Source organism: Rosa chinensis, chromosome 1 (assembly GCF_002994745.2).
Source record: "Rosa chinensis cultivar Old Blush chromosome 1, RchiOBHm-V2, whole genome shotgun sequence".
In the NCBI taxonomy this organism is placed as follows: Eukaryota; Viridiplantae; Streptophyta; class Magnoliopsida; order Rosales; family Rosaceae; genus Rosa; species Rosa chinensis.
This window is the reverse complement of record NC_037088.1, coordinates 54,673,244-54,697,956: the sequence shown is the minus strand read 5'-3', so window position 1 is coordinate 54,697,956 and position 24,713 is coordinate 54,673,244. Positions and strand designations below refer to the sequence as shown.

General features: G+C 37.1%; 1 protein-coding gene across 1 annotated transcript; it reads right to left on the bottom strand.

Annotated features, from left to right (window-relative positions):
- Positions 1-19,589: 19,589 nt before the first annotated feature.
- LOC112182377 (GATA transcription factor 8) lies at positions 19,590-22,576 on the bottom strand. Its single transcript, XM_024320867.2, has 3 exons — positions 22,327-22,576; positions 21,503-21,748; positions 19,590-20,844 (listed from the first exon to the last, which is right to left on the bottom strand). The coding sequence occupies exons 2-3, from the start codon at positions 21,740-21,742 to the stop codon at positions 20,041-20,043; spliced, it is 1,044 nt and encodes a 347-aa protein (XP_024176635.1). The 5' UTR covers positions 21,743-21,748; positions 22,327-22,576; the 3' UTR covers positions 19,590-20,040.
- Positions 22,577-24,713: the final 2,137 nt, after the last annotated feature.

Genomic DNA, 24,713 nt, shown 5'->3' with positions numbered 1-24,713 from the left:
TTTAACAATTCTCAAAATATTAATTGTAAGTGAAAAGTCTACTCATATTTACCACGCGATAAATAAGTGACTCAGATTATATCTAAATATCATCTCTTGTGTGTGCATGAATTTAGGAGCCGGTTAGAAGTTTAACCATTATTAAATTATATTATATGGTAAGTAGTGTAAGTATTAACATACATATTGGAGAATCGGTTGAAATACATCTTTACAAAATACCATTTTGAAGATCATCTTGTCCGAGGTCCTAACTCTTCGGACTAACCAGGGTTAAGTAATAACGAACTCCTCTAGTCATTTAACCTGATTGGATTGGTTTTGCACAAACTCCTTTAGTCATTTAGTCTGATTGGATTGGTTTTGTACTTTCTACTAACTCGTAGTCAATAGTCAACTCCTACGTGGCAATGATCCACTGCGTCTCTTAGTTCACTGGTTGTTCCTGATTTCTTGGTGATCTTGTCGTCTGACAATTCTAGGGCTAAGAAGAGAACAAACTATTAAACCACCGGCTTTTAAGTCTCTTTTTTCTCTTTTCCTCATCTAGAGAAAATTACAACTTGTAAAAAAGAGGAGTAGAGACGTTAAATAAAGATCAAACTTTAACCCAATCTGGCCTAGACGCATGATCGCCTAGACGCAGGACAACTAGTGTATTCGTTGCTCCTTGAACGGTCTCTTTGAGGTATTTGTTGGAATGTATAAACTCAATAACATTGTAGAATATAATAGGATGTAAAGTTATGTTTTATGGCGCCTTTGGTAAAAATCTGAATAACGCGGTTTACATCACCGGTAAATCCACCAGAGATCATCAGAGATTAGATGTCTTAAAAACAAGACTATTGGGACTTAAGAATAGACACAAATTCGTCACTAATAAAAATCATCTATATAATTTACACCGAAACTCCCTTCCTTGAATTAGTAGGATCAAGTGGTTGGTTTGTTAGTAACTAATTCTCCATATTTATGTATAGTTCAAAGAGATTGATGAATTAGAAAGTTATTGGATCGTAGCTAAATTGTGGACCCAAGAAATAGTGATAAATGCTATTTTGTGAATTCGTGATATTGATAGGAGATTACGGCAACGAATCAAAGTGGTTTTGATTAGGGTAAAAACTTGATAAGGCACGAACCGATTTGAACGCAAGGACAGATTAATATGACAATAAGATGAGATATAATAGAAAAGCCAAATCATTCGGCAAATGGCTTTGTTCGGTCTAATAAAGGCCAAGATACCTTTCTCTTATCAGAATACAGTTCTTGAGGGACAAAAAGAAGTAGCAGTAGTAGTTATATGGTTACAAATTGGAAGGCTATTGTCTTAAGAGTTACCAATGAAGTGGTTTACCAATTAATTAGCTAGAGTTGTTGTCTACTTTAACTCTTTCATTGTTTTGTTTAGGAGAGACGTTTACATGGTTATCTCCTTACGTATAAGTCTGATTAAGTAGTCGACTAGTAATTTTGTTCGAGATGCATATGGTACTTTTTTTTTTTTTGTTTAATTAGAGTTAAAACTCTTAATACTTTTCCAGAAAGACCTTAACAATGTGCCTTTCTCTCATGTATGATGTATCTATGAATTCCTTTCGAATAAAAAAAGAAGAAGTTGAAATGGTGTTATTTCTGATTGTAATCTCTAATTCGCAAGGTATTAGTAGTAAGTTATGTTGTTCTCACATTCACCTCTAATCAAGCAAGCATAACAACTGAAGCCGAGTAATTTACAAGCAAACCGGTTATTGGGAAGAAAAAATATTTAAAACATGACGCTCTCGATAACGCAAAAAATTCAATTTTAGGTTATGCGATTGTATATAAGAGAAACTGTAAAGTTTACGTTGTAACACATAACAAATTTTAAAGAGTAAATTGCATCGTTGGACAATTTATTCGAGAATAATAAAATTAACCGATAATTGAAACTTGACAAGATAAAAAGTGATGATATTTACTCATTTAAAAATTACCTCTGAAATCCACAGGAGCCAACCAGAAGTTGAAAACATTCCGGCGGAGAATCAAGACCGTTAAAAAGTAGACACAGAAAGTGACTTTTGAACCAGAAATATTTCCCGATCGGACCACAACACTATGAGAAAACAGGCACTGACAAAAAAAAAAAAAAAGACCAATTTGGTCCAACAAACTTCAAGACTTGACCTCCCTCACAATTTATTATATTGTTCTACCTCTTCAGCAATGTGATTAGGCCACTTTCATATATTCATATAGTAGACTGTAGACCACAGAGAGCACAAGTTCCTAACTAACCAACCAACCTTGGTGGTCTCCTAAAAGCCCTGTAAAAGGGGTTTGTGTTCATCACCTGCTTTGAGTGGTTGATTGTTCCTCTCAGTTTGGCCCCTGATAAGGACTTAGGCTTGCAATCTGCAATTGATTTTGTATGTGAAAGTGATATTAGGGTTAGCAATTGACAGTTGTTGGGAAATGGAAGGAACATTTGCGAAGTTGCAGTACTATTTCTTCCATTTAGTTTGAAATGCTTCATGTCTACTAGATAATTTGGGAGTTCGGATCTTCTTAGGCTTTTGTTTTTTGTGTTTGTATTGTGTTGTGTCCACAATAATGTCGTATTAATTGAGTTTAGGGGTTATGATATAATTTGTTATATAGAAATTTGAAGAGACATGATTAGGTTAATACATGGTATATAACTATATATCAACAAAGAATTGAGTTTCTTCCAAATGTGATGATATTTTCCACGATTTCGTTAACATAACATGTAAGAAATCACTATCTAGTTATGATATCGAGTACGTTGATGGAGTGTTACTCATAAAGTCAAGATCATTAGCTATGCTATCAAGTATTTAGCTATGGAGTCACAAATAAATATGTCGGAATATAATCAAAATGCGATAATCTACTCCAAAAACACATTATCGTTACCTTTGTATCTACATGAGCGCCTTAAACTATTTGCCACTAAAATTACTTTTTATGGATCTCCGCTTAAACACTAAAGTTACTAATGCAACATGTCGGATATCTTGAACCTAGCTATGAAGCCATCGATGCGCCATTGACTTCTAGCTAGCTACCTCTCATAAGAGTGATAAAGTAAAAGGGAGCTAGTTAATTTCTTAATTAATCCATATTGACTAGTTCATCATTTCAGTACAGTCAATAATTTAATCTCTCATGATCCGGTTTGACGGAGAAACTAAACTTTTTCATACTCATACAAACGTAGCGTAGCGTCACTAGCTACTCACTAAACTAGCAGTATGAACTAGTCAAGACCATAGCTTAGCTACTAGCTCTTAATTAATCATATACATTTCGATGGCTTTGAGGTACATAAAGCTAGTTTAATCTGGTTTTGGGATCGAGGCTTTACCTTTACCTTAACCTTAACCTTTGGGCGTGTTGAGGAGCTCAGCTTGCCCACTAAAATACTAAATAGGCAATCAGAGGCAGTAGTCTACTTGGGAAGGGCTTGCCTGCAGCAAAATTTGAAGCAGCAAGTCGTTGCATGAAGGTAGCTAATTAAGCTATACTACTCTACTAGTCTGATGCACGCATTGATCAAATTGAATGCCACACATGGCAGATCGGCAAGGCAACAAACACATAGACATCGGCAACGGCTGTTCACATGCCGCTCGATCCGGTAAAGATCGAGCCACGGCCGCTGCTCCAGCCCTCACTCTAGTTAATTCTCTCCAACAATCCCTAGCGTAACTTCGAATTGATTAGTTTAATTAAGACGATAAGGGGATAATTAATTGGGTCAACTATAGCTCTTAATGAGGGTGAATAGTTTTCTATTGAGTAATCTGACAAACATGAATCCACTACCACCGTATGGATCGATTAAATATGGTTTGATTATTCAAAGTCTAATGCCATTAATTATAACAATTAGTGTGTAATTCTGACTTCTGTCTAATATTTTATGAAACAGTGGTGTAGAGAAGAAAGTTCTAACACGTGAGCTAGCTAGGTATGTTGGTAGCTTGGTACTATGAAAGTTTATATCATTGCCGGCTATAACTTCTAAATTCAAATCAATGAAGTCAGCTAGCCTAAAACCCTAAGGACGGTTCATACATATTCACATGGTGAGGGTGATCTGGTAATTCTGAGCAGTTGGAACTTGGTTCATATCATATATATGGATGTATTGGAAGGCTGAACATACCTCTCACTCTCTCAATTCTCATGCTTGATGCTGCAAAATATGACTTATAATGAGCCTAATTATTAAATAGATTAGTACAGGTTTAATTTGAGTCTTCTTGTACTAATTAGGTACAATACAGACTTTGGGAGGTTCCATTAGGGCTAAATACATTTGACCATAATTATATTTTGGGCCCAGAGCTAGCATCTCCAAGTCTTTTGACTTGTGTTAAATTTAAATTTGATACTTGACATGGAAAAATTGATTTGTTGTTTTAAATTGGACTTTTGGTTAATCTTAGCTCCAATCATCATGTCAAACATTTTGTTCAAAATTTTTTCCTTTCTCTCGATGAACAGTAAATTGACATTGGGAAATAGAATGGTTAAATTTGACATATAAAATAAAATGAGATGTCTTTTGCTCTGTCAGAATTAACTTATAGGTTGGAGAAACCTAATATGTCAAAAGTAGTTGTTGGATTTGCCATGTGGCAAAAGACATCTTTATTTGAGATACTCTAAACTGTAGTGCGTTAATTAGGATCTATCTCGATCTAAATCACAAGTCACAAATATTACATGGTAATGAAGAGGTGAAGTCCATACTCCATAGCTAGATTCATATTTGGTTCTTATTTATTAGATGGTGTAAGATCATCACAAGTTCAATGTAACTTCTCACATTTATGACAAGAAACAAGCTAGCTAATTATAACTATACTAAAGTAGAATGAGGTTTTGTACGGTTCATTCAATAGTGTCATGGCTCTTTTGTCTTTTTATTTTTTTGTAGATTTATTATATTGTTATGGAGTTGTTATCTTAGCGAAATGGTTGATCCTGCCGTTTAATATATTATAACTATACTAAAGTAGAATGAGGTTTTGTACTGTTCATTTAATAGTGTCGTGACTATTTTGTCCATTCAGTTCTTGTGGATTTACTCTATCGCTATGAAGTTGTTATCTCAACGAATCGATTACTACTGTAGTAAATATTTTACATGACCTTTGAAAACACATTGTCTAGATATTTTTAATTTATTTTTCAATAATCATCTTTAGATATCTAGGTAAAAGAACTTAATAAACTCTACTAGGGATCTAGGTGTTGCATTTTACTATAGTAAACTTATGTCAGACACTATACTGTTTAGTTGGTACTTTCTGGATGGAAATTTGCCAACATGCTGATCTTTTTGTGGCTGTTTTCAGTCTGGCTATGAAAGCTGCTGGACTGATTCATTTCAAGCACAGTTGCTGCCTTGTTTTGGCATAAGTCGAGTGCGGTAGAGCAGTTACCTATCCTTTTTCCCGTGCATCTTAATATCCAGGTAACCTCTAGATTCCATCAAACTTTTTCTATATTACGTACCCATTACTGTTTGAAATTTAGAATATCATCTGCAAATGATTTGGTGGCTGGTATTGGAAGAATGGTACTTCTTGGCTTTACCCATCTCAGGAAATAGTTCCAATTTGGTTCTCATCTCATTATTACTGATCAAGTTGTTTTCTTTCCAAATCTTCCATTAGGCATCGAAATCGTGTGCTTTTCTGTTTACTTTTCCAGGATTTGAATTTCTTGATGGCACATTGTAAGGATGGGTTGCAATGTCTTGATTTCTATCAGTTGAAATGTTGTGTTGGAATAGAAAATTGATAATCTATGGTGTGATGTTCTGAAAAATCGCACAAACTTGGTCTTAAGCATAGATTTTCAAACCAAATGCATATGGCTTAATGTTATGAAAAAGGGAAGAGTGTAAAGATTCCCCCTTTTGGTTGGTGTTGGCCTTCACTGAAAAATTGATTACATTGTATTTTGGAGGTATATAATAACACAATACTTACATAGAAAATGAGGACATTTTCTATATTACCAAAATCTCAGTTCTAATGGCATGTCTAATAGGGTGAAGAATAGACATGGTGTGAAGGAAACATGGAATGCAGGTAGTGGTGATGGTATCTTGAAATCTTACCTGCAAGAATATGTGAAGTGTACAAGCTTAAATGACATGAACCAGCCTCCTTTAGGATCAAATCCAATTAAGAAATCTAGTGATCAACATATGAGTAACCTCCATAACTGGGGCATGGAAGAAAACATAGCTAATTAAGCAGAAGGAGAAGCGAGTAAGTGGAGGTATGTAATTTGCTATTTCATAACAATTTACATGAAAATCCCAGAGTGCTTTTGCAGCTGGTCACCTGGTCACATAATGCATAAGAATGGTTGTATTTCTGCTATTAGGAGGGTAGCTGATTTCAGCTTCCAAGATTGGGACTTCATTGCAAATTGGAACATTTTTCTAGTGAGCATGCCATAAATAAAAGAAAATTCCCAAATACCTACATTAAATGGGGCATAAGTGTTATTAGTCCATTTGCATGTAGCTCCCAAAACCCGAAGCCCACACTCGCAGTTACAAAGAGTCTTCCCAGAACTTGGCTTACTCTTGAGCTCTGTAAATTTCTTTGCTCTACTGATGCCTCTTACTTATTTAAACCCGCCCCTTTCTGAATTTTGAGTTGTTATTTGGGTTATGTATGTGCAGTTAATATGAAGTTTCTAGATTGGTATTTGAAGATTGCATTTGGGTCAGCTCTGATTGGAGCTTCCATGGAGTTTTTCATGATCAAAACCGGCTTCTGTGTGAGAACTCTCCTTTTCATCTTTTCCCTTTTTCTTGTTCTTCTTTTCTCAATTTTGGGTACCAAGTCTCCATCTTTGACATTTGTATTCCCTATTTTACTGTTTGGTAGGGAATGTTGGAGTTGAGGTTATCCTGAATAGTATAGAAATTGTTGCTTCAGTTTATGACCAAGGATGGGTAATAGTATATGTCAGCATGTGAAATGTCCTAAATTTGTCCTTAAAAGTTTGATCCTTTCTAACAAGGATAGATTATATTGTGCCTGTAAAGGTTGTTCATGACTGCTGTAGTTACAGACATGTAGTAGGATATGGTTCAGATGGCATTGTATAAGAAATGGGTATAAATGGCACATTACTGGTTCAACTTAACCTAGATACGGTTTCATGGACATGGGTTTTAGAGAATTTTTGGACTCTTTGAATAAGCAATTGTGTTCAAAGTCAATAAGTTACCAATTGTAATGGTTACTCAGCTCTCAAGCGGTTTTGAGGATTGATAAACCTGGATACTGAACATTGACAATGGTCTCCGCTCAGTAATTTCTTCAACATATCTTGCTCCCCTTTTGTGCCCTTTTGAGTTTTTTAGCTCCCCCACCCTATCAACTCGGGTCTCTTTTATGATACTCATGTTATTTCTGACCAAATGCATCTCTAAGTTATTTGTTATCATTTAGTTAGAACTTTCTCCAACACATTTTGTGAATCTGTCTCTCTGATATTCTACTTTGTTTCTTGCTTAATCTAATTCTCAGTTTCCTTTTTCATACATGAAGATGATAAAGTAACAATTTTGGAATCTGGAAAGATGGCTTGGGAGAATTCGCTAGAGGCTTAGGCAGTCAAAGAAGCTCTCAATCCTTGGAGAAATCGTGATGTAGAAGCAAAGAAAGAATCCTAAGTCGGATGGCGGCGTTCTCATAAGGTTAGTTGGTAGTTAGGGGATCTGTAGTACTTTGTGGAGGGAAATTCATTTGCTTGGTACAGCTAAAATATTGAAAATAATAATTGTTTTTAGTTACAAGCGTATTCAGGATTCAGGGTGGGTTGTAGGCTCTGACTGTGTGAATGAATCGGCATCCTAAACCTTTTTTTGGGGCTCAAAAAGAAAGAAAAGAAAAGAGAGAAAACCATTTTGTTTGGGGTGTCATCTGCACTGTTTTGATTCAACCAATCACAATAATATATGTCACAGATTTTGTTCTTTTTGGTTGGCCTATTTTGCATAATTGAGTGATTTGAACTAATATCGTTTTATACAAAAGTTGAATGATATTTGAGAACATTATAATCTATCTATATGAGGTCACAACTTGAATTTGCCTGGCAGGAATAAAGTATAACATGACTTTAAATCTTATTTTATGAGACTGTCTTTTTTTGTAGCTTAGCCTATATTTGTGATTTAGTTGTGCTTATTATACTAGGGTACTCCACAACATTATGTGGACATAAGTTTGCTATATTAACAGTTGAAACAGTATTCTTATGACTCTGCAGGAAGAAGATAATATATGCAGGATGGTTTTTGAGAAATACTTCCAAGTAGGACACAATTGAGAGGTGACCTTGATCATATTAAACAATTGTTTCATTCCGTTGGAAGTTTTGTAGTTTCTATTATTCTTGTCATGGAAAAAAACACACAGTTTTTCTGATATATTGCTGCCTTTCTGACAATTTCGACCCTCCATATTGCAGTGTTCATTGAAGAAATCACATATCTGTAACTTGGCTTCCTTTTTTTTTCCTAACATAGCAGTGATGTAGAACATCGATCTAACTGAGAAACTATAAATTTTAATATTTACCGCGAAACTTCAAATTTTTGTAACATTCAAGACAAAAAGAGAATCAAACGTTACACACATTCATTGTTGTTTTCAAGGATTTCAGTGGTATAGTTTTTAGAGATCGTGCCCTTTCGTGGAAACAACCACCTTATGATTTGTAATTACAGAACGGGTACTTACACCACTATTTAAAGTGATAAGAAATCTGGCCAACAACTTTAACTTATGGTTTAGGATTCCAGAGTGGTTTCAATCCTAAATTTGGATTGCAGAATAACTTCGATCCTAATCGAAACCACTAATCAAATCGCAACAAGATTATGACTTTTTCAATTTACCAAACCATCAACAGAAGCTAAAAGCATGACACACAAACACCAAATCTTTTGACGCAATAAAACCCTTAGAGAAGGGAGACAACTGCAGGTACTATGCCGGTAACAAATCCATTAAAGAAATCAGTACATAAAGAATTTACGGACGCTCAATCTACCTAGACCCAATCTAGAAGGCAGCTTTGTCTTTGCTTTGCTACTGACTTCACCAGCTGAACTTGTAACTCCTTTATCAATCTTCAGATGGCATAACTTCCACAACGTCGTCAATCATCTCAAGGCACAAAGAAGACATGTATGCAACACACAAGAAGACATACACAGATGGTGTTTTAAAGGTATGGTTTATTGGGTTTAACAATCCTTTGGAAGCTAGACATGGAACAGCTTACCAAGACACTATCAGAGAAGATTTTGGCTCAGTGCATTTCTAGAGAGATCTGAGGATGAGAGAAACCGATAAGGAACAGTGCTCTCTAGATGCAAGTATGTGGCTAGCTGAGTGTGAGAACCTATTTCTATGGAAAGACTCGAGCTAGGGCTGACTAGATGTGTAATAAAGATAACTCACTTAATTAAGATCAGACACATTAAATAAAGCAAGCTTAAAACAAGCTGCCAGCTGAACTTAGACACACAGGATTGAAACGCAAGTCTCATCCTAATCTAGAATAGATAAGAACATTCAATCCTAAAAACAACAAGCAATATGAATGCAATTTATACCTGATGATGTTGAGGAGGGAAGATCCATAGAACTTGAAGCACAACATTCTTTTGAAGATCAAAGGGACAGAAGCTAAAACTAGATACTAGAGAGTCTTAAATAATGAGCTAGGAAATGCCAATTACAAAATAGTTTTTGCACTAACATTCTCCCCCTTTGGCATTTCCTAGGCAAAAACTATGATCAAGAAAACATAACACTATTCTTTCATAAACACGGCTGAAAACATCAAGTTCTGTGAAACTGCACACAATGAAAACAAAACACCAGTGAAGCAACAAGCGACATAATAATAAGGTAAGGCCGATAACTAATAAACCATGCTAGCAATTTTCAACAGGTCCTACTTCAAGAAACAAATAATTTTCTCCCCCTTTTTGCCTGGAAAGGACAAAGGGTAAGCAAAATAATTTCTTTCCCCCTAAACACATACAAGAGAAATAAACAAAAAGAGGAGGGTGAAGAGGCGTCACAGCTGGTGACAAGTAGCAGGACGGTCAGCAAAGCGCTTGGAGCGACACTTACTGTGGACACGGTCTGAGGCTGATGGAGATTCAGGTTTTATTCATTCTCTTCTCACAGACCGGTTCTTTTTGAGAAGAAATTTGATCTTACCAATCTTGGTCCTGCATTCTCTGAGATTTTGGGTTATTATGGTTGGTCGGAATTGATTTCTGGGTTATCTGATGCCAACCTTTCTGTTGTTCGAGAATTTTATGCTAATTTTCCATCCAATATTGATTCTGTTGCTAATTCTTCGGAACCGGATTTCAATGCTCACGTATCAAGTCTTTGTTCGTGGAAAGTGGGTTGATTTCAATCCATCTCACATTCATTCAGCGCTTCATCTCTCTGAGAAGCAACATTAGCTGAAGGAGCAGCAGCAGAGAGGGCATTCAGAATGTCCTGCTCATGAGCATCAATGAGACGAGAAAAAGGAGCCAGGGTCTCTTTGATGGATGACTGAAGCGCAGTAAACAATCCTTCAAGACTAGAAAATGTTGATCCAATAGCGTGTACCAAGCTTCATCATTGATGGAAGGGCATGGAAAAGAGCTTTGCCCATCACTGCGAGACAAAGAATGCATAGTATACAAGGATCATCATCACGAGAGGTGGGAACATTGCTTGCATTGCAGATTTGAGTGATCATGCATGGAAAAATAAGGAAGGCTGAGGTACTGGTTCCCTTGGTTAAAGTAGATTCCTTCACTCTATCAAAGACATATTGATGAAGAGGAATGGAGGAAAAATTTCTAGTCTTAATAGCAACAGCTAAAGCACCCGGTCTGATGGAGAGTTGAGAAGACTGAGATGACGGCCACAAGTAACTGGTCACAAAATGATATACAAGCTTGGTGAGCTGAGACAAGTGACCAAGAGTAGCATAGGTGTCAGATGGATTGACTGCCTCCTTATTCCAATACAATTCATCCATGAGTCATTTTTTGTTGAATCCTTCAATATAGGTTTTAACGGAGTCAATCGAGACATCAGAGTTGAGCTCAGAGAGATGAAGCACTGAATGAATGTGAGATGGATTGAAATCAACCCACGTTGAGCATTGAAATCCGGTTCCGAAGAATTAGCAACAGAATCAATATTGGATGGAAAATTAGCATAAAATTCTCGGACAACAGAAAGGTTGGCATCAGATAACCCAGAAATCAATTCCAACCAACCATAATAACCCAAAATCTCAGAGAATGCAGGACCAAGACTAGTAAGATCAAATTTCTTCTAAAAAAGAACCGGTCTGTGAGAAGAGAAGGAACAAAACCTGAATTGAGAGTCAGCAGATGCAAATCGAAAGGAGTCCAAAGTGGAAGATGGGGCATCTGGAGAAGACTCTTGAACTCTTTTGGACTTCTTGGAAGGGTTCTTACTGGAGACCGCAGGTCTTGAAGAAGATGGCGCAGCTAAAGTAGCATCTTGAGAGGAAGCAGTAGAACCAACTTGATTCTTCCGAGAGCGCAGAGCAGGCTTAGAGGGAGGCATGATAGAATAAACCCTAACTCGAAGACAAACCCAGAGACGCGAAGAAAAGAAACAGTCTAAAGGAAAAAGAAAAGAAAAGAAAAGACGCGACTGATATATGAATAAACCCCTTGTTGTTGTTTAACGTTTTTGTTTTTTTTTTTAAATAATAATAATAAAGCTAAAACCTAAAAGAACTAGGACTGAAAGACCAAAACAATCCTAAAGTGGGAGTCAACAGACAACACACTCCTAAAATCAAATACCTTTTTAACGATGAAAAAGAAACCATAGAGAAGAGATCAAGTCTGGAGCTATTCACCATGACAACTTGCAGCAGGTAAATATGAATAAAATCAATCACACAACATGAATATATGAGACAGACCAACACCAACTCAAGGAGAAAAAACAGGCAGAGCTTTTCCAAGATAACATCAATGTGAGCACTACCTCAAGAGCATCCACCAGCAGTTTTGAAAGGAGCAAGTCACAGTAATTCAACACTATTTATTTCAAAAACCAAATTGAGACAAAGAACAAAATGTGCGATGCTGAGAAATGAACCAAGAGCATCAGAAGCTTTAGTAAGAGTATCACCCAACAAGTCTAGAGGGCACGATAAACATAGAATTTTTTTTTAAAGATAAATAAATGGAGACAAGATCTTTGAAGGCTCTTTGAGCTCAAGACAACTGATAGACATTTTTTGTTTTTTTTTTTGTTTTTTTTAAAGATCATAAGTCAAACCATCCCCGTTTCGACCTGGAACACACTAGCTTTACAAGGCAAGTGTCCCACCTACATTTGGAGATAGCCTGACTTGCCTAGACCACCACCGTTTTGACCTGGAACACACTAGCTTTACAAGGTAGGTGTCCCACCTACATTTGGTGGTAGACTGGATGTCTCCTTAAGAACTAATGGTGCCATTACAGGAATGAAAAACTCTGACTGCATACCTCACTCAACATCTTAGTGTGCAAGTGCAAGAGGCAAAGCAAAGATTCAGTCTCTATAAACACAATAAAGGAGTGAAAAGAATAGGGTTTAATTCTGGACCTTTAAACACTCAAAGTGCGAGAACAGATCACTCAAAGAGAAGACCAAGTGATGATATCTAAATCTTAGATCATGAATTACTCCTTGAGATGATGAAGAAGAACCAATGCACATATTAGGACAGAACATGACATTTGATCCTAGAATAGGACAGAAAGACAAATCGGGTCCTAAAAATAATAACACTAATGCATGTAAACAGATCTATGCATGAGAGTAAACAACAACCTATTCTGCATGATCACACATGAGATGCTACAAGATCAAGGTGATTGCCTAACTTAAATCACAGACTCCAATGGATCTTCTGAGATGTTCAAAACGTACTTGATCTAGAGGCTTAGTGAATAAATCTGCGAGCTGGTGTTCAGTGGGAATAAATTCAAGTGCAAGAATTTTATCCTCAACTAAATCACGAAGCACCATTCTAATTATAACTGAGCCATCAAAATTCAGCTTAATATGATTAGCCTGAGGAGGAATCCATCTGAAGTTTTCTAATATTGATTAGTCATGTTAGCTGTCAAATGAAGAACTTGAGTATGATTTTTATCTTTGAACATTTCTGAAAATAAGTTCATTTCTAGAATGCCAAAGAGAATAACTTAAAACAAGGATATCAGAAAGGTTTTTTCTCCTAGTTTTTAGATATTCATGTACTACAACCTATGCGTTGGTACCAGCAAATTAAAATTGTTGTCATCAAAATCATTTCACCAAGCAGACAGAAGTTCTAAATATTAAGGCATTCATATTTGACCCCTAAAGTATCAGTGTTTTGGATATTAATTCCAAGATAAGCCTAAGCTGAATGTAAGATTGAAATCATAATGCAACGTCAAAACAGGGGCTTTGTATATAGAAGTCAGTACAAACCTTTTATGCTGGATTTCTTTATTGGATTAATTCTAATTTCTAAAGGAGGCTGGTTCGTGTCATTTAAGCTTGTACGCTTCACAGATTCTTGCAGGTAAAATTTCAAGACACCATTACCACTACCTGCATTCCATGTTTCCTTCACACCATGTCTATTCTTCACCCTATTAGACATGCCATTAGAACTGAGATTTTGGTAATTTTGATCAAGATGTTGAGCATGACCCGAAGGTACTACAGATGGTAGTTGGTACAATGCATCAAGTGTTTTTGTTGTTTCCTCTTCACTGATGTCATATCGGTTCATCCCAGGCCCCCTACAATACAGTTGAAATACCACCATGAAAAGGTATCCATATATCAATACAAATACCACAAGCAGCAGGCATAGCAGAGGGAGAAAGAAAATGCATTGGTTAGGTTAATCAACAATTATAATGCACGAGTTTTATGATTCCCAAGAGAAAGAATGAGAAGGAGCTCGCAGCAAAACACAACGAAATAATTCGTGACCCTCAAACAAAATTTTTGTCTGACAATTCTGAAAAACCTGTTCTTTTAATCTAATTAAAGGATAAAATGGTCTTAAAAAAAACATTGGACAATAATTTCATCCTTAACGGAAAAAACTTTTGGCTTATATTAGACTTCTGGGGAAAATTGATAAAAAGGATTAAATTTATGGGAAAAATGATACTTATGGGGAATTTTCCTTTTCTTTATTTATGGAAGCAAAATATTACAATTTTTAAACAATTGATCATCTATATTACCAAAAAAAAAAAAAACAATTGATCATCTGTGAGACCTTTTTTTGGGGACGTATGAGTTGGTAAGAAAAGTTCAAAATTATAGGTCATATTACAATGATTTACAAAGAAAAATTCACTCAAAACACTCAAATTTTAAATTAAAATATTACATTTGGTTAGTGACTCAAATGGACTGAAAATACTGTGCACTCTGAAAGTGAAAATTGTAGACTTGTGTTTGACTTTGACCTTCCGACTATTTCAAATAAATTTTGGTTGAGATTAAGATCTAAAATACATTAATTTTTAATTGAGAGAGAGTAGATAGTGTCGCAAGTGACAACAAAAAAGAGATTGATTCTAATTGTGTTATCCAATCATACATACGCAAGATAAAATGTAAGTACTAAATCCAACTCAATCAATCTTCGTTAGTATCAACAGAGCCACAAATAAAACAGCCGCTCTCGTTTCTCTCTACTCATCTAGGGTTTCTTTCTCGTTGACATCTTCTCTCGTCCGGTGGCGCACTTGCGTCGGTGTGGGCCTCCGGCCTCGTCTGCGTCTGGCATGTGCAATTGGATGAGTTCTGTCCCTTCAGGTCTGATCGGAGTTTGGGTTTCCTTTTTTTTCCTTTGAGTTTTTGGGTTTGCTGTGTTTGCATGGTTTTTGGGATGATTGATTGTATGATCTTAATGTATGAGCATTGGGAGAGATGATACCAAGACTTTTTCTGCACTTCATAGCCCGGTGTTATGGATTTCTGTTTTGTTGTAACACACATTGAAAGAGGTTTTGTTTGTAGTAATCTACACTTTGGTGAAGTTCTTAGACTTAGATTGTAGGGACAATATCTTGACATTTCTATGTGAGGAAAAAAATTTGATCAGCTACCATCTCTAGCTTGCAGAGAAATTGAAATATATATAAAGCATAGAACTGTCATGCTAAAGTCCAGTTGTTTTGAAAAATACTATCGCAAATCCTGACCCTTTGTTATTCTTGACTTATTTCATGCAACTCAAGCTTTCAAGGAAGTTGCCTCCAGAAACAAGATCTGAAACAGTTTCCTGCATATATATGTGGTATTACTTGCATTATATTGCTGATTTATTTGGACAAAACAGGAAGTGAACACAAACTTCTTAACAAGGTTAAAAGTGTGAACAAGGGTTGTTTGCTCTTTTCTGAATAAGCCTGAACATCCTAATATTTAATCATTGTAATCAGGTCATATAGGGGTTTGAACTTATTGATTGTGGTGAGAAATTTAGGTAACATGAATCCCATAGCCAAAGATTTCAAAAGGGGTGTCTGATCTCCAAGGCTACTGTAAAGACAGCTCCACCAGAATGAGCCTGAGATTCAATTAGGACATAACTTCAACATGTGTTTTGACCAATTGAATCTCAGGCTCATTATGTTGTACCTATCTTTGCAGTATCCTTGGAGATCAAATACCCTTTTTGAATTCTTCGGCTACTGGATTAAAGCATGTTATATGAATTTCTCCACCACAACCAATAAGTTCAAATCAAACTAGGTTTGCAAATTTCAGCAAAAACAATTGGTATTCAATTTTTTGTTGGTTGGTTTGCATGAAGATTCTGCTATGCAATGTTATGTATTTATAGCAGTGAGCAATTTGTTTATCTGTGTATGAAATAATAAATTAGAATATGTATTATGAAGTGATTATGTAGTTAGTTTTTACCAAATTGCAGTTGGCATTTATGTTTTGAGTCTCATGAAAGCTTGCGTTATCAATGTTGACCTGACATCAATATTTCCACACAATCCACAAATTTTTTTTTTTTTTGAAATGGGTTGGTGCGGCTGCTTTCAAGCCTTGAAATCCACAAATTCTTGAATAACTAGATTGCATTTATTGTTTGATAATAAAAAATTGTGTACTCAATATGCGCATCTCTGCCCAAACACACATGGTACCTGTGTTTGGATAGTCTTCTCAAGAGAACTGTTCATCAATAACAAGATTTATCTATCAAATTTGATATATTACATCTAAAAAATATGTTCCTTGCTCAAGGACATTTACAATTAAGCAAAATCATTTCCGCATCAAATTCTTAATAACAAGTATACATAATTTATACCATGGTTACAATAAATATGAATACATTACTATTATGTTAATAATTCATATTTTATGCTCAAATATGGCATTACGATAAAGAAAAAGTAAAAGAAATTTGTCTCTCTGCAATGAAGAAATTGTTCATTATCCTTCTGTTTCTGTAATTGCTCAATCTAATTCATCAAATTCGAGGAGTTGAAGGTGCACGCAAAGGATTGGTGATAATACTGCGATTGAGGTTGCAGCTTCTTCTACTTCTATCAGTTCTGAACATAGTGTACAGTATATTACTACTAATTATTGTTTTATTAATTACATTTTGTTTAAAAAAAAAAAAAAAAAAAACTTGCTTATTTTTCAGCATCTGAGACACCGCCATCGAGAAGAAGTAAAAGGCACCGGCTTCTTCAAAAAGAGCCTAATTATTAAAAATATTAATACAGGTATAACTTGGGTCTCCTTGTACTAATTATGTACAGTACAGACTTTGGGAGGTTCCATTAGGGAAAAATACATTTGACCATAATTACATATTGGGCCTAGAGCATCTCTAATTGAGATTCTTTTGGCCTATGTCAAATTTAATTTGATATATAACTTGGCAAGATCTTAAACATCCAAGCATTAAAAGAGTTGTATCTTTACCTTCCTAGCAAAATGTGAAAACCAAATGCAAGATTTCTGATGTTTATGACCTATTTGCAAACACTACAAGCAAGCATATTGGCTTCCCAAGATACATGAGAGAACTTGAATTGATGAACCTTAGAGCTCATATGATGAATGTCTTAGACGAATAGTGGTTCCTCGTTTAACATCTTAATCAAACCGGAATAGCATTCTACTTATGAAGAAGACAAATGCAATCTGGTAGTCCGCATCAAACCATATTTAAGACCTAATTTTTATAAGACAAAAGCATAACCAGTTGATCGAAATAGAACCAACACCTAAAATTTTATCACCACAATCTCTAAGAACAAAATCAACACTCAATAGAGCATGTCTTCTATGCCAAACTGAACCATCAAAATTTAGCTTAGCACGATGATTACAAAGAGAGATCCAATCCCTATTAGCCTTTTATGTTCTTTTTGATGTCCTACCACAACCTTGCAAGCATAGTTAAAAAGATCACAAAAACTTCCCCGGTACTAGTGGTACTGAATAAGTTTAAATTTCAACATTGGGATGGACCATCTCAGTGTCATTATTGTTGATATGATTGTGCACATTTCTTCATTTTGTTTTCAATCAATTACACATTTCATTGACATGAATTCATAAGGCTGAAAATGCAGCATCCTATTATATCCTTGCATAGTCCAACCCTACCTATGGCCAATTTGGACAGTCTGAAAGCATTTTTAGTTCAATTTTGGGTCATCATATTCCTTCATTACCACGAAGTCAATTTTACGGGGTTGATTTTGCACATTAAATCAATCCCATAAATTTGGCCATATTTTCTGCAAAATACCCATCATTGAAGCTGAAATGCCAGTAGCATTTCTTACACTGAAAAGTGAAAACCCAAAAACTCATCCCAATTAGGTTTAACCACCACATCCCCCATTTATTTAAATCCAGAAATTATTAGGTTGGCCAGGCGTTTCATTCTAGATGGAGAAGTGAGAATAGACCACATTCTCATTTTTCACACAAATTGTTTTTGTGTTTTGCCTATTCAATCGTCCTATCAAAACGTTTCCTTGATCGAGCATAACTTAAAACATGCATTTTGAGACTGAGTTGGCTATCATTTCATATGATTAGACATCGAGTCAATAGCTTATTAAGAAAATGAAAGCAATTTACTGGAATGATTGATATGTGCTAAATTCTATCATTGCTGGTGATTAAAAGCTCATCTTTATCTTTCATTTGGTTGCGTTTGGTCAGATTGAGACGTGTTGCCAAAGCCCTTGACATTTAACCCTCAGCTACAATTTTCAATTATGAGTTTTAACCCTCCCCAAAATCCCTAGGTATATCGGAACCTAGTCAAGCCGGGAAAGTTTAGGTTTAGTGCCACGCCAATATTTAAGTTCAAAGAAAGCGCAACAAGGAACGCAGTATTTAAACCCAATGAAGAAATACAACAATCCTCGATAGAAACATTCCTTATTAGGTCTCCCCTCTAGCCAAATGCACTCCTCATCAGTAACCCTAGCATAGTGAGAGGATATTATGTTTCTTTTATTTTGTGGGTCTCAACCTGCCAATACTAATTGCCAGTTACTAAAGTGATAAAGTCCTAACTCCTAACTCTATGAGTTTGTTATGTCAGATGGGCATGTGAAGCTTGCTTAATCCATCCATTATAGAATGACCTAAAGGGTTTTGTCTGATCAAACTCGTTCTTTCTTTTATCTGCTACCAGCTACGTACAAAAAAAAAGGAGAGACCCTTCTTGTTTTGATCATTTAGTGGTTGACTAACCTTGAAGCAACCGGAGCCCTACCATTATATATTAGCTCATGAGTCATGAATCCTAGCATCATATGGGGCCTAAAAATCATAGTTAATCTGTTGAGAAAACATTACGCAAGTGCCAAACTCAGAGCTAATCACATCCAAACCAACGGCAGCACATAGAGTATGAAGCTTCCAACCCCTTGACCAAAACCCTAAAAGGAATCGAAAAGTCTCCCAAAATTTGCAGAGCAAATGGACCTGAAAACTTTTCCTTTTGCACCTTTCATTCTTGCCTTAGATGAGCTACGAGCATTTAGCCATTTCATCCAGGACCATCTGTCACACTCATTTAGATGGGCAATGACTTTTGGGTCCCTATGAACAAGAGGGGTGGTGGCTCAAGTGGTGTGATAGGGTTTATTGGACTTTAGGTACTAATTTCCAAAGCCAACCAGACTCCAACCATTCCCCATTTGCTTTGCTTTGTCACCATCCCAAGGAACCATGTGCCTTGTATTATTTACATTAATTGTTCTCAATCCTCCTCAGTTGTTCATGGCCCTCTTTGAAATTTGAAATGTGTACCAAATCTTAATAGGAATGTACCAAAACCTTTTGGGAAATTTGGTTCAGAAAGCACTGTTATAATACAGATACTTCCAAACCAGCAACATTTGAACAAATAGATAGATTTTAGGCTAATCGAAAAACGGAAAAAAATAAGTGCAAAGGAAATCTCAAATTCCAGGTACTCATTTCAGAATTGTTCCAACTACAAATGAACTGCAAAAAGAATTCCCTTGCAAAGGAAGAAAAAGGAAAATGAATTCAAAAGGAGACAAGACAAACTAGACTCTCAACAACACCTAATATAACCTTAAGAACCTACTACGCCATCATCGTCACTAAACCTAAAGGCTCTTTTTCTCTTCTACCATTAAGCTTGCATCACTTTCTCTACCCCTTTTTTGTTTTCAGGTCTCTCTCTCTCCTCTACTAGCTAAATATATGGTCATCTATGGCTCCTATTCTCCCCCCCATTCCCATCCCTGTACAAAAACCAATGAACAAAGAAATGAAATGACAACGAAAGACAAATAACATAACTGAGGACGAGAGAGAAGTCTCCAAACTAAGCAACATTATCCTCTAAGTCTTGCCTTTCCTCCCCTCACATGTAATCCAGCGAAATGCTGCTGTTGTTATTCGGAATGAGTTCTGGGATGCTGTTATCGGGAACAGCAGCCATCTCGCCACCCTTGGTTCTCATCTCAATAACCTTCTTGTGGGAATTGGAGTGCAAGGCCGGAACAAAAGTTGGACTAGCTGCAGGACGGTACTCAGGGAAGAGCCTGCCTGACTTGTAGCGCACTCCACAGGCATTGCAAAGGGTTTTCGGCCCCATTGGGCCTGCCCTCCACTGGGGTGTCTTGGTAATCTCACAATGCAAGCACTTCCTGACTGATCCCTGCACTGGGGTATCCTCATTCAGCTCCCCTGGAACCTTTGGGGGAGGGGGCAACTTGATTCTCTTCTTCTTCTTCTGCTCCCCGGAAGCTTGTTTGGGCATCTTCACCACAGGACGAGACTCTGCAAAGTTCTCAGAGTCCGAAAACACCTTAGGGGCAAACAACGAATGCTGCTGCAGAGGGTTGTCAATCTCCGAAACAGAGGAAGCAGGGGAAATCAGTTGAATTGCCGAGCGAGGATTGAAGGTGGCAGGGCGTGGACGCTTGCTTCTAGCACGTCCCCGCCTGCCAGGAGCAATCGATCCTTCAAGCACATTCTTCTCGCCCGAGCAGGAGCTGCTGCTGTCAAGCACAGAAATGGGGCTGGAGGTCTGGAACTGTTGGTGGGAAGACTCCTTGTTGACCAGGGAAGACTCCTGTTGCTTGTTGATGGTGAGGTTTCCGCCAGAGTACTCGGAATTCTCAACAAAGTTGGACAGCCATTCCAAATGAACCATCTCTTCATACTGCAACACAATAAAACAAAACACTATCAGAAACTCATAACCAACACGGAATCAAACTTGACCTCATTAATTAATCAAACCAAATTTCAGTTGAGTACAACTCAATCAATTAATATCTATGGTTAACTACTTAACATCAAGGTGATGTATGACACATGACAAGTCACGTGACTGACGACACCCCCACAATTATTCACGAACCCCACCGACATTTAAAACGGTGTCCTGTAATGACTAAAATACCCTCACAAAGGAGGGATTTGATTTCAATTTGTTTTCTTTTTTTCTTTTTTTTTTACCGTTTAACCTTTTCTTCACCCAATCATTCGAAAAGACAAAAATATCCTCGAACCTCAATGATCCCAAGACAAACAACCACCCACATGATACCACACATGCAGACCATACCATACAAACCACCTTTACGCGGGGACTGCCAGCCTGGCACGTCCAATTCTAACTTTTTACCAAAAATAAATTTAAATAACTAAAAAACAAAAACGGAAAGAAAAAAAAAATTAAAAATCTATCCAGAAAATTCAACTTTATGACGTCACCATTCACCGCAATCCCGTGAAAACCGACACTGAGGACTGCCACGTAAGCAAAGCGAAACAATTGAATAAAAATGCGGTGATTGAATGAGTGAGTGACTCACCGGAACCGGGAGCTCGGAGGAGAAGTCGGAGTCGCCGTTGCCGGAGAAGACGGCGGCGTCGGGAGGGGGGAGAGGCGCGGCGGCGGAGGAGTGGCCGTCCCAGAGGGAGAGGGAGGAAGGGAAGGCGGAGTTGCAGTCGGGGGCGGGGCCGAGGACGGAGTCGACGTCCTCCATGAGGTCGTCGATGTTATCGAAGAAGCTTCCGCAGTCAATCTCGTCGACGAAGTTGGGTGTGATCATTTTGTCCTGAAAAAAAAAGAAAAAGAGTAAAAAGAGGAAGAGTCAAAATCAGCGTCTTTGGTTAAATTTTGACAATGCGAACCGTGATTAACGTAAAGGTGAATAGAGGGGGCTTATTTACTTTGCTTAATTCACACTGTTCATTGGGGTGAAAAGAGAGAAAAAGAGTAAAGGTTGGGGATTAAATTAAGGCGAAAATCATGGTATTCGAAATGGAGCTTTCAGTAAAGGAGAAAACAATAACACATGGCGTATGGGAATCCAGAACCAGGCCAGCTGGTCCCCAAAACTCAAACTTCCGCTTTCCCGGAAAAAGGAATTTTCAATTATTTGGTCACCGGATTATGAAATTCAACCGGAAAAAATTTAAATTGAGAATTTTCTGGGTTCCGAATTCCGGCGGAAAACAAAATTAACCAGGGGTTCGAATTTCCGAGCAATAATTCCTCGGAAACCGAGCCGGAAAGAAAGGAAATTTTGAGTTTTGAGTTTTCCACGTCATTTTCCGAGAAACCAAACGGAGTGAGGAGAATTGAGAACGCCGAGAGGGAAATAATGAGAGAAAAATGCAGAGGAGGGCAAACCTGTGAGGTTTGGGAAATGAACCAGTGGATGAACCAAGACTCTCCCGCCTAGAAGAGACAAATGAAGTCTCTGGGAAATTTTGAGGCTTTGGTTTTATCTAGCTAGTGCTACTGAACTAAAACCCTGTTCAGAGAAAGAGAGAGAGAAGGGGGTTGAGTTTTTGAAGGTGAGGAGTGAGGTTTGAAAGAGGAGAGAGGAGAAGGAGAAAGGCTAAAAAGGAAGGAGAAGGAGAGAGAGAGGGGCGTAAATGGTAGGTGAGCCTCAACCTTCATTGCTAGCTGTCTTTTACTATCGTGATGTTGAAGACTTCTCGCTCTCTCTCTCCCCCCCTCATTGCCCTCACGGGTCCCACACACCCCTCACCGCTCCCTCTCACACCTTTTTCAATTCCTCCCCCATTAAACCCATTAAAACGCAGAAAATTAAACACCTAGCGAAAAACGAAGAAGATGAAGAAGAAACAAATTTAAGAATGTCATTATCTTATAATGCTTCAGAGTATTGAAATTTTGAAGCAGTAGTTTAAAACAGAAGTGTTTACCTCTTCTCGCTTAGAGTTTTGCTGAGAGTTTTTCATATCAGGAGAGCTCATTTTTGTTGTGTGATGAGGAGTGTATGGGGAAGGGGAATTACTTATAGCACCAACGGGGCACTTTTTTCTTTTCTTTTTTTGTTTCTTTTTATGGATTTTTCTTTTTTCATCTAATAAATGAGTAATCACACGCGCTTATCCCACGCGCACTCTTACCCTCTGTTTTTCCCCCAAAACAGCGACTATTCTCTTTTACAAAAACGCGTTTGAGCTGTTATACATGGAAAAAACTTGGTGCTGTTGAATGGGGCAATTAAAACCAGAGAGGCTTTTTTGGCATTATATCAATCACAACTCATGCAATTCGTTTGAGAGGGAACCTTTTGAAATTGGATAGGTTTTTGGTCAGAATTCGGTTCGGGTTTATTTGGAAAATCATCGTAATTCTTTAATTACTCCTATTTGAAAATGATTAATATGATTTAGAGATTTTCTTTCTGGGTCGAGATGGTTTTGGCCAGGTTTGGTATATTATTTACATTCACATATTACTGCTAGGATGTAACAATCAATGTATTTGGTTAGGCAAGTAAATTCTATCCGTCTTGATTTAGTAATGAGACGATGAGTTATTAGAATCATATGTGTACATCTATAATATGTTGACATAAGGGGAGTTAGCAAAATTAAGAGATATCAGTTCACTTGGATTTAGATGTATGTAACTCTAAACTCGTGAGTTATTTATAAAAAAAATAAAGTATATCGCATGTACTCTGGACGCGCAAAGATGCGCACATGAGACAATGTAATAATTTTATCATGCGGTGGACACGCGGGTGACGTAACGTAACAATTTTTTTGTAAGTGAACTAGTGCGTTATACTTTCTTTTCGAGATAGTGAGATAGAATAAAAGTTATCAAAAACACTTTAAACCGTCCGATGTTATTTAATATGCAATATAGGATGTAAGAATCAATACTATTTTAGAACAACTTGAAGTATGTAGCGCGTATATAAGCGAGTGAATGAATCACGTCCTTATGTATGTCATCAATATTTCTTTCCAGAAAGTATGATAAACAGATAACGTATAGTGATTATCTCATTCACTATTAAAGTTACCATATAAAACTTCAAATCTTCGGTCATTTGTGCATTGAATATGGGATATACGAATTGATACCAAGTACTTGAAGAATCATACACTTTATATACACCGGATGCTAGTTGATAAGCGCGTGAGTAACCTAGCAATTTTTTCAAAAAGTGAAACAATCAGATAACGTATAATGATTATTTATCATTGATAATTTTGTTCATTATTAAAGTTCACTTTAAAATACTTTATACAATACGACTATTTAATATACATATATGATATATACGAATCAATGCTAAATACTGCAAAAATTGGAGCAACGTAGTTATGGTTTGGAAAAAATAGAGGCGGCTCCTTTGCTTATCCAGTTGCGCCTTCCCATCGAGCGAAGGGTGTGGCCGGATGGGCTTGTTTTCACTTGGTGGCGGGAGGTGATCAAGATTGGGGGTTGCGACAGGAGGCGTTTTCTTTTTCTCAGATGAAGACAACGGCGGATCGGTGTTCTGTTGCAGAAAGCTTGGGGAATCGAGGAGTGGTCATCTCGGTAAGATTGGAAGGCGTATTGACATTGGGTCGGTGTTGGGACGGTGCTGGGTTGGAGAGTTTTGCCATATGGGTTTATAGTGGAAGGAGATTTCAGAGATGGAGTTTCTCTCCAAGTTGGTTTTGTCCTTGGCTTAGATGTCAAATAATTGGGGTCGAGTTTACCAACCTCAATCCCAACTTTGCTGTGGCTGATTTTGTGAAGCT

Excerpts from the sequence above, each read along its gene's own strand:
- LOC112182377 (XM_024320867.2), bottom strand. The coding sequence starts at position 21,742 with ATGATCACACCCAACTTCGTCGACGAGATTGACTGCGGAAGCTTCTTC. Across the intron at positions 20,845-21,502 it reads CCTCCGAGCTCCCGGTTCCG|TATGAAGAGATGGTTCATTT; the intron begins GTGAGTCACTCA and ends ATTGTGTTGCAG.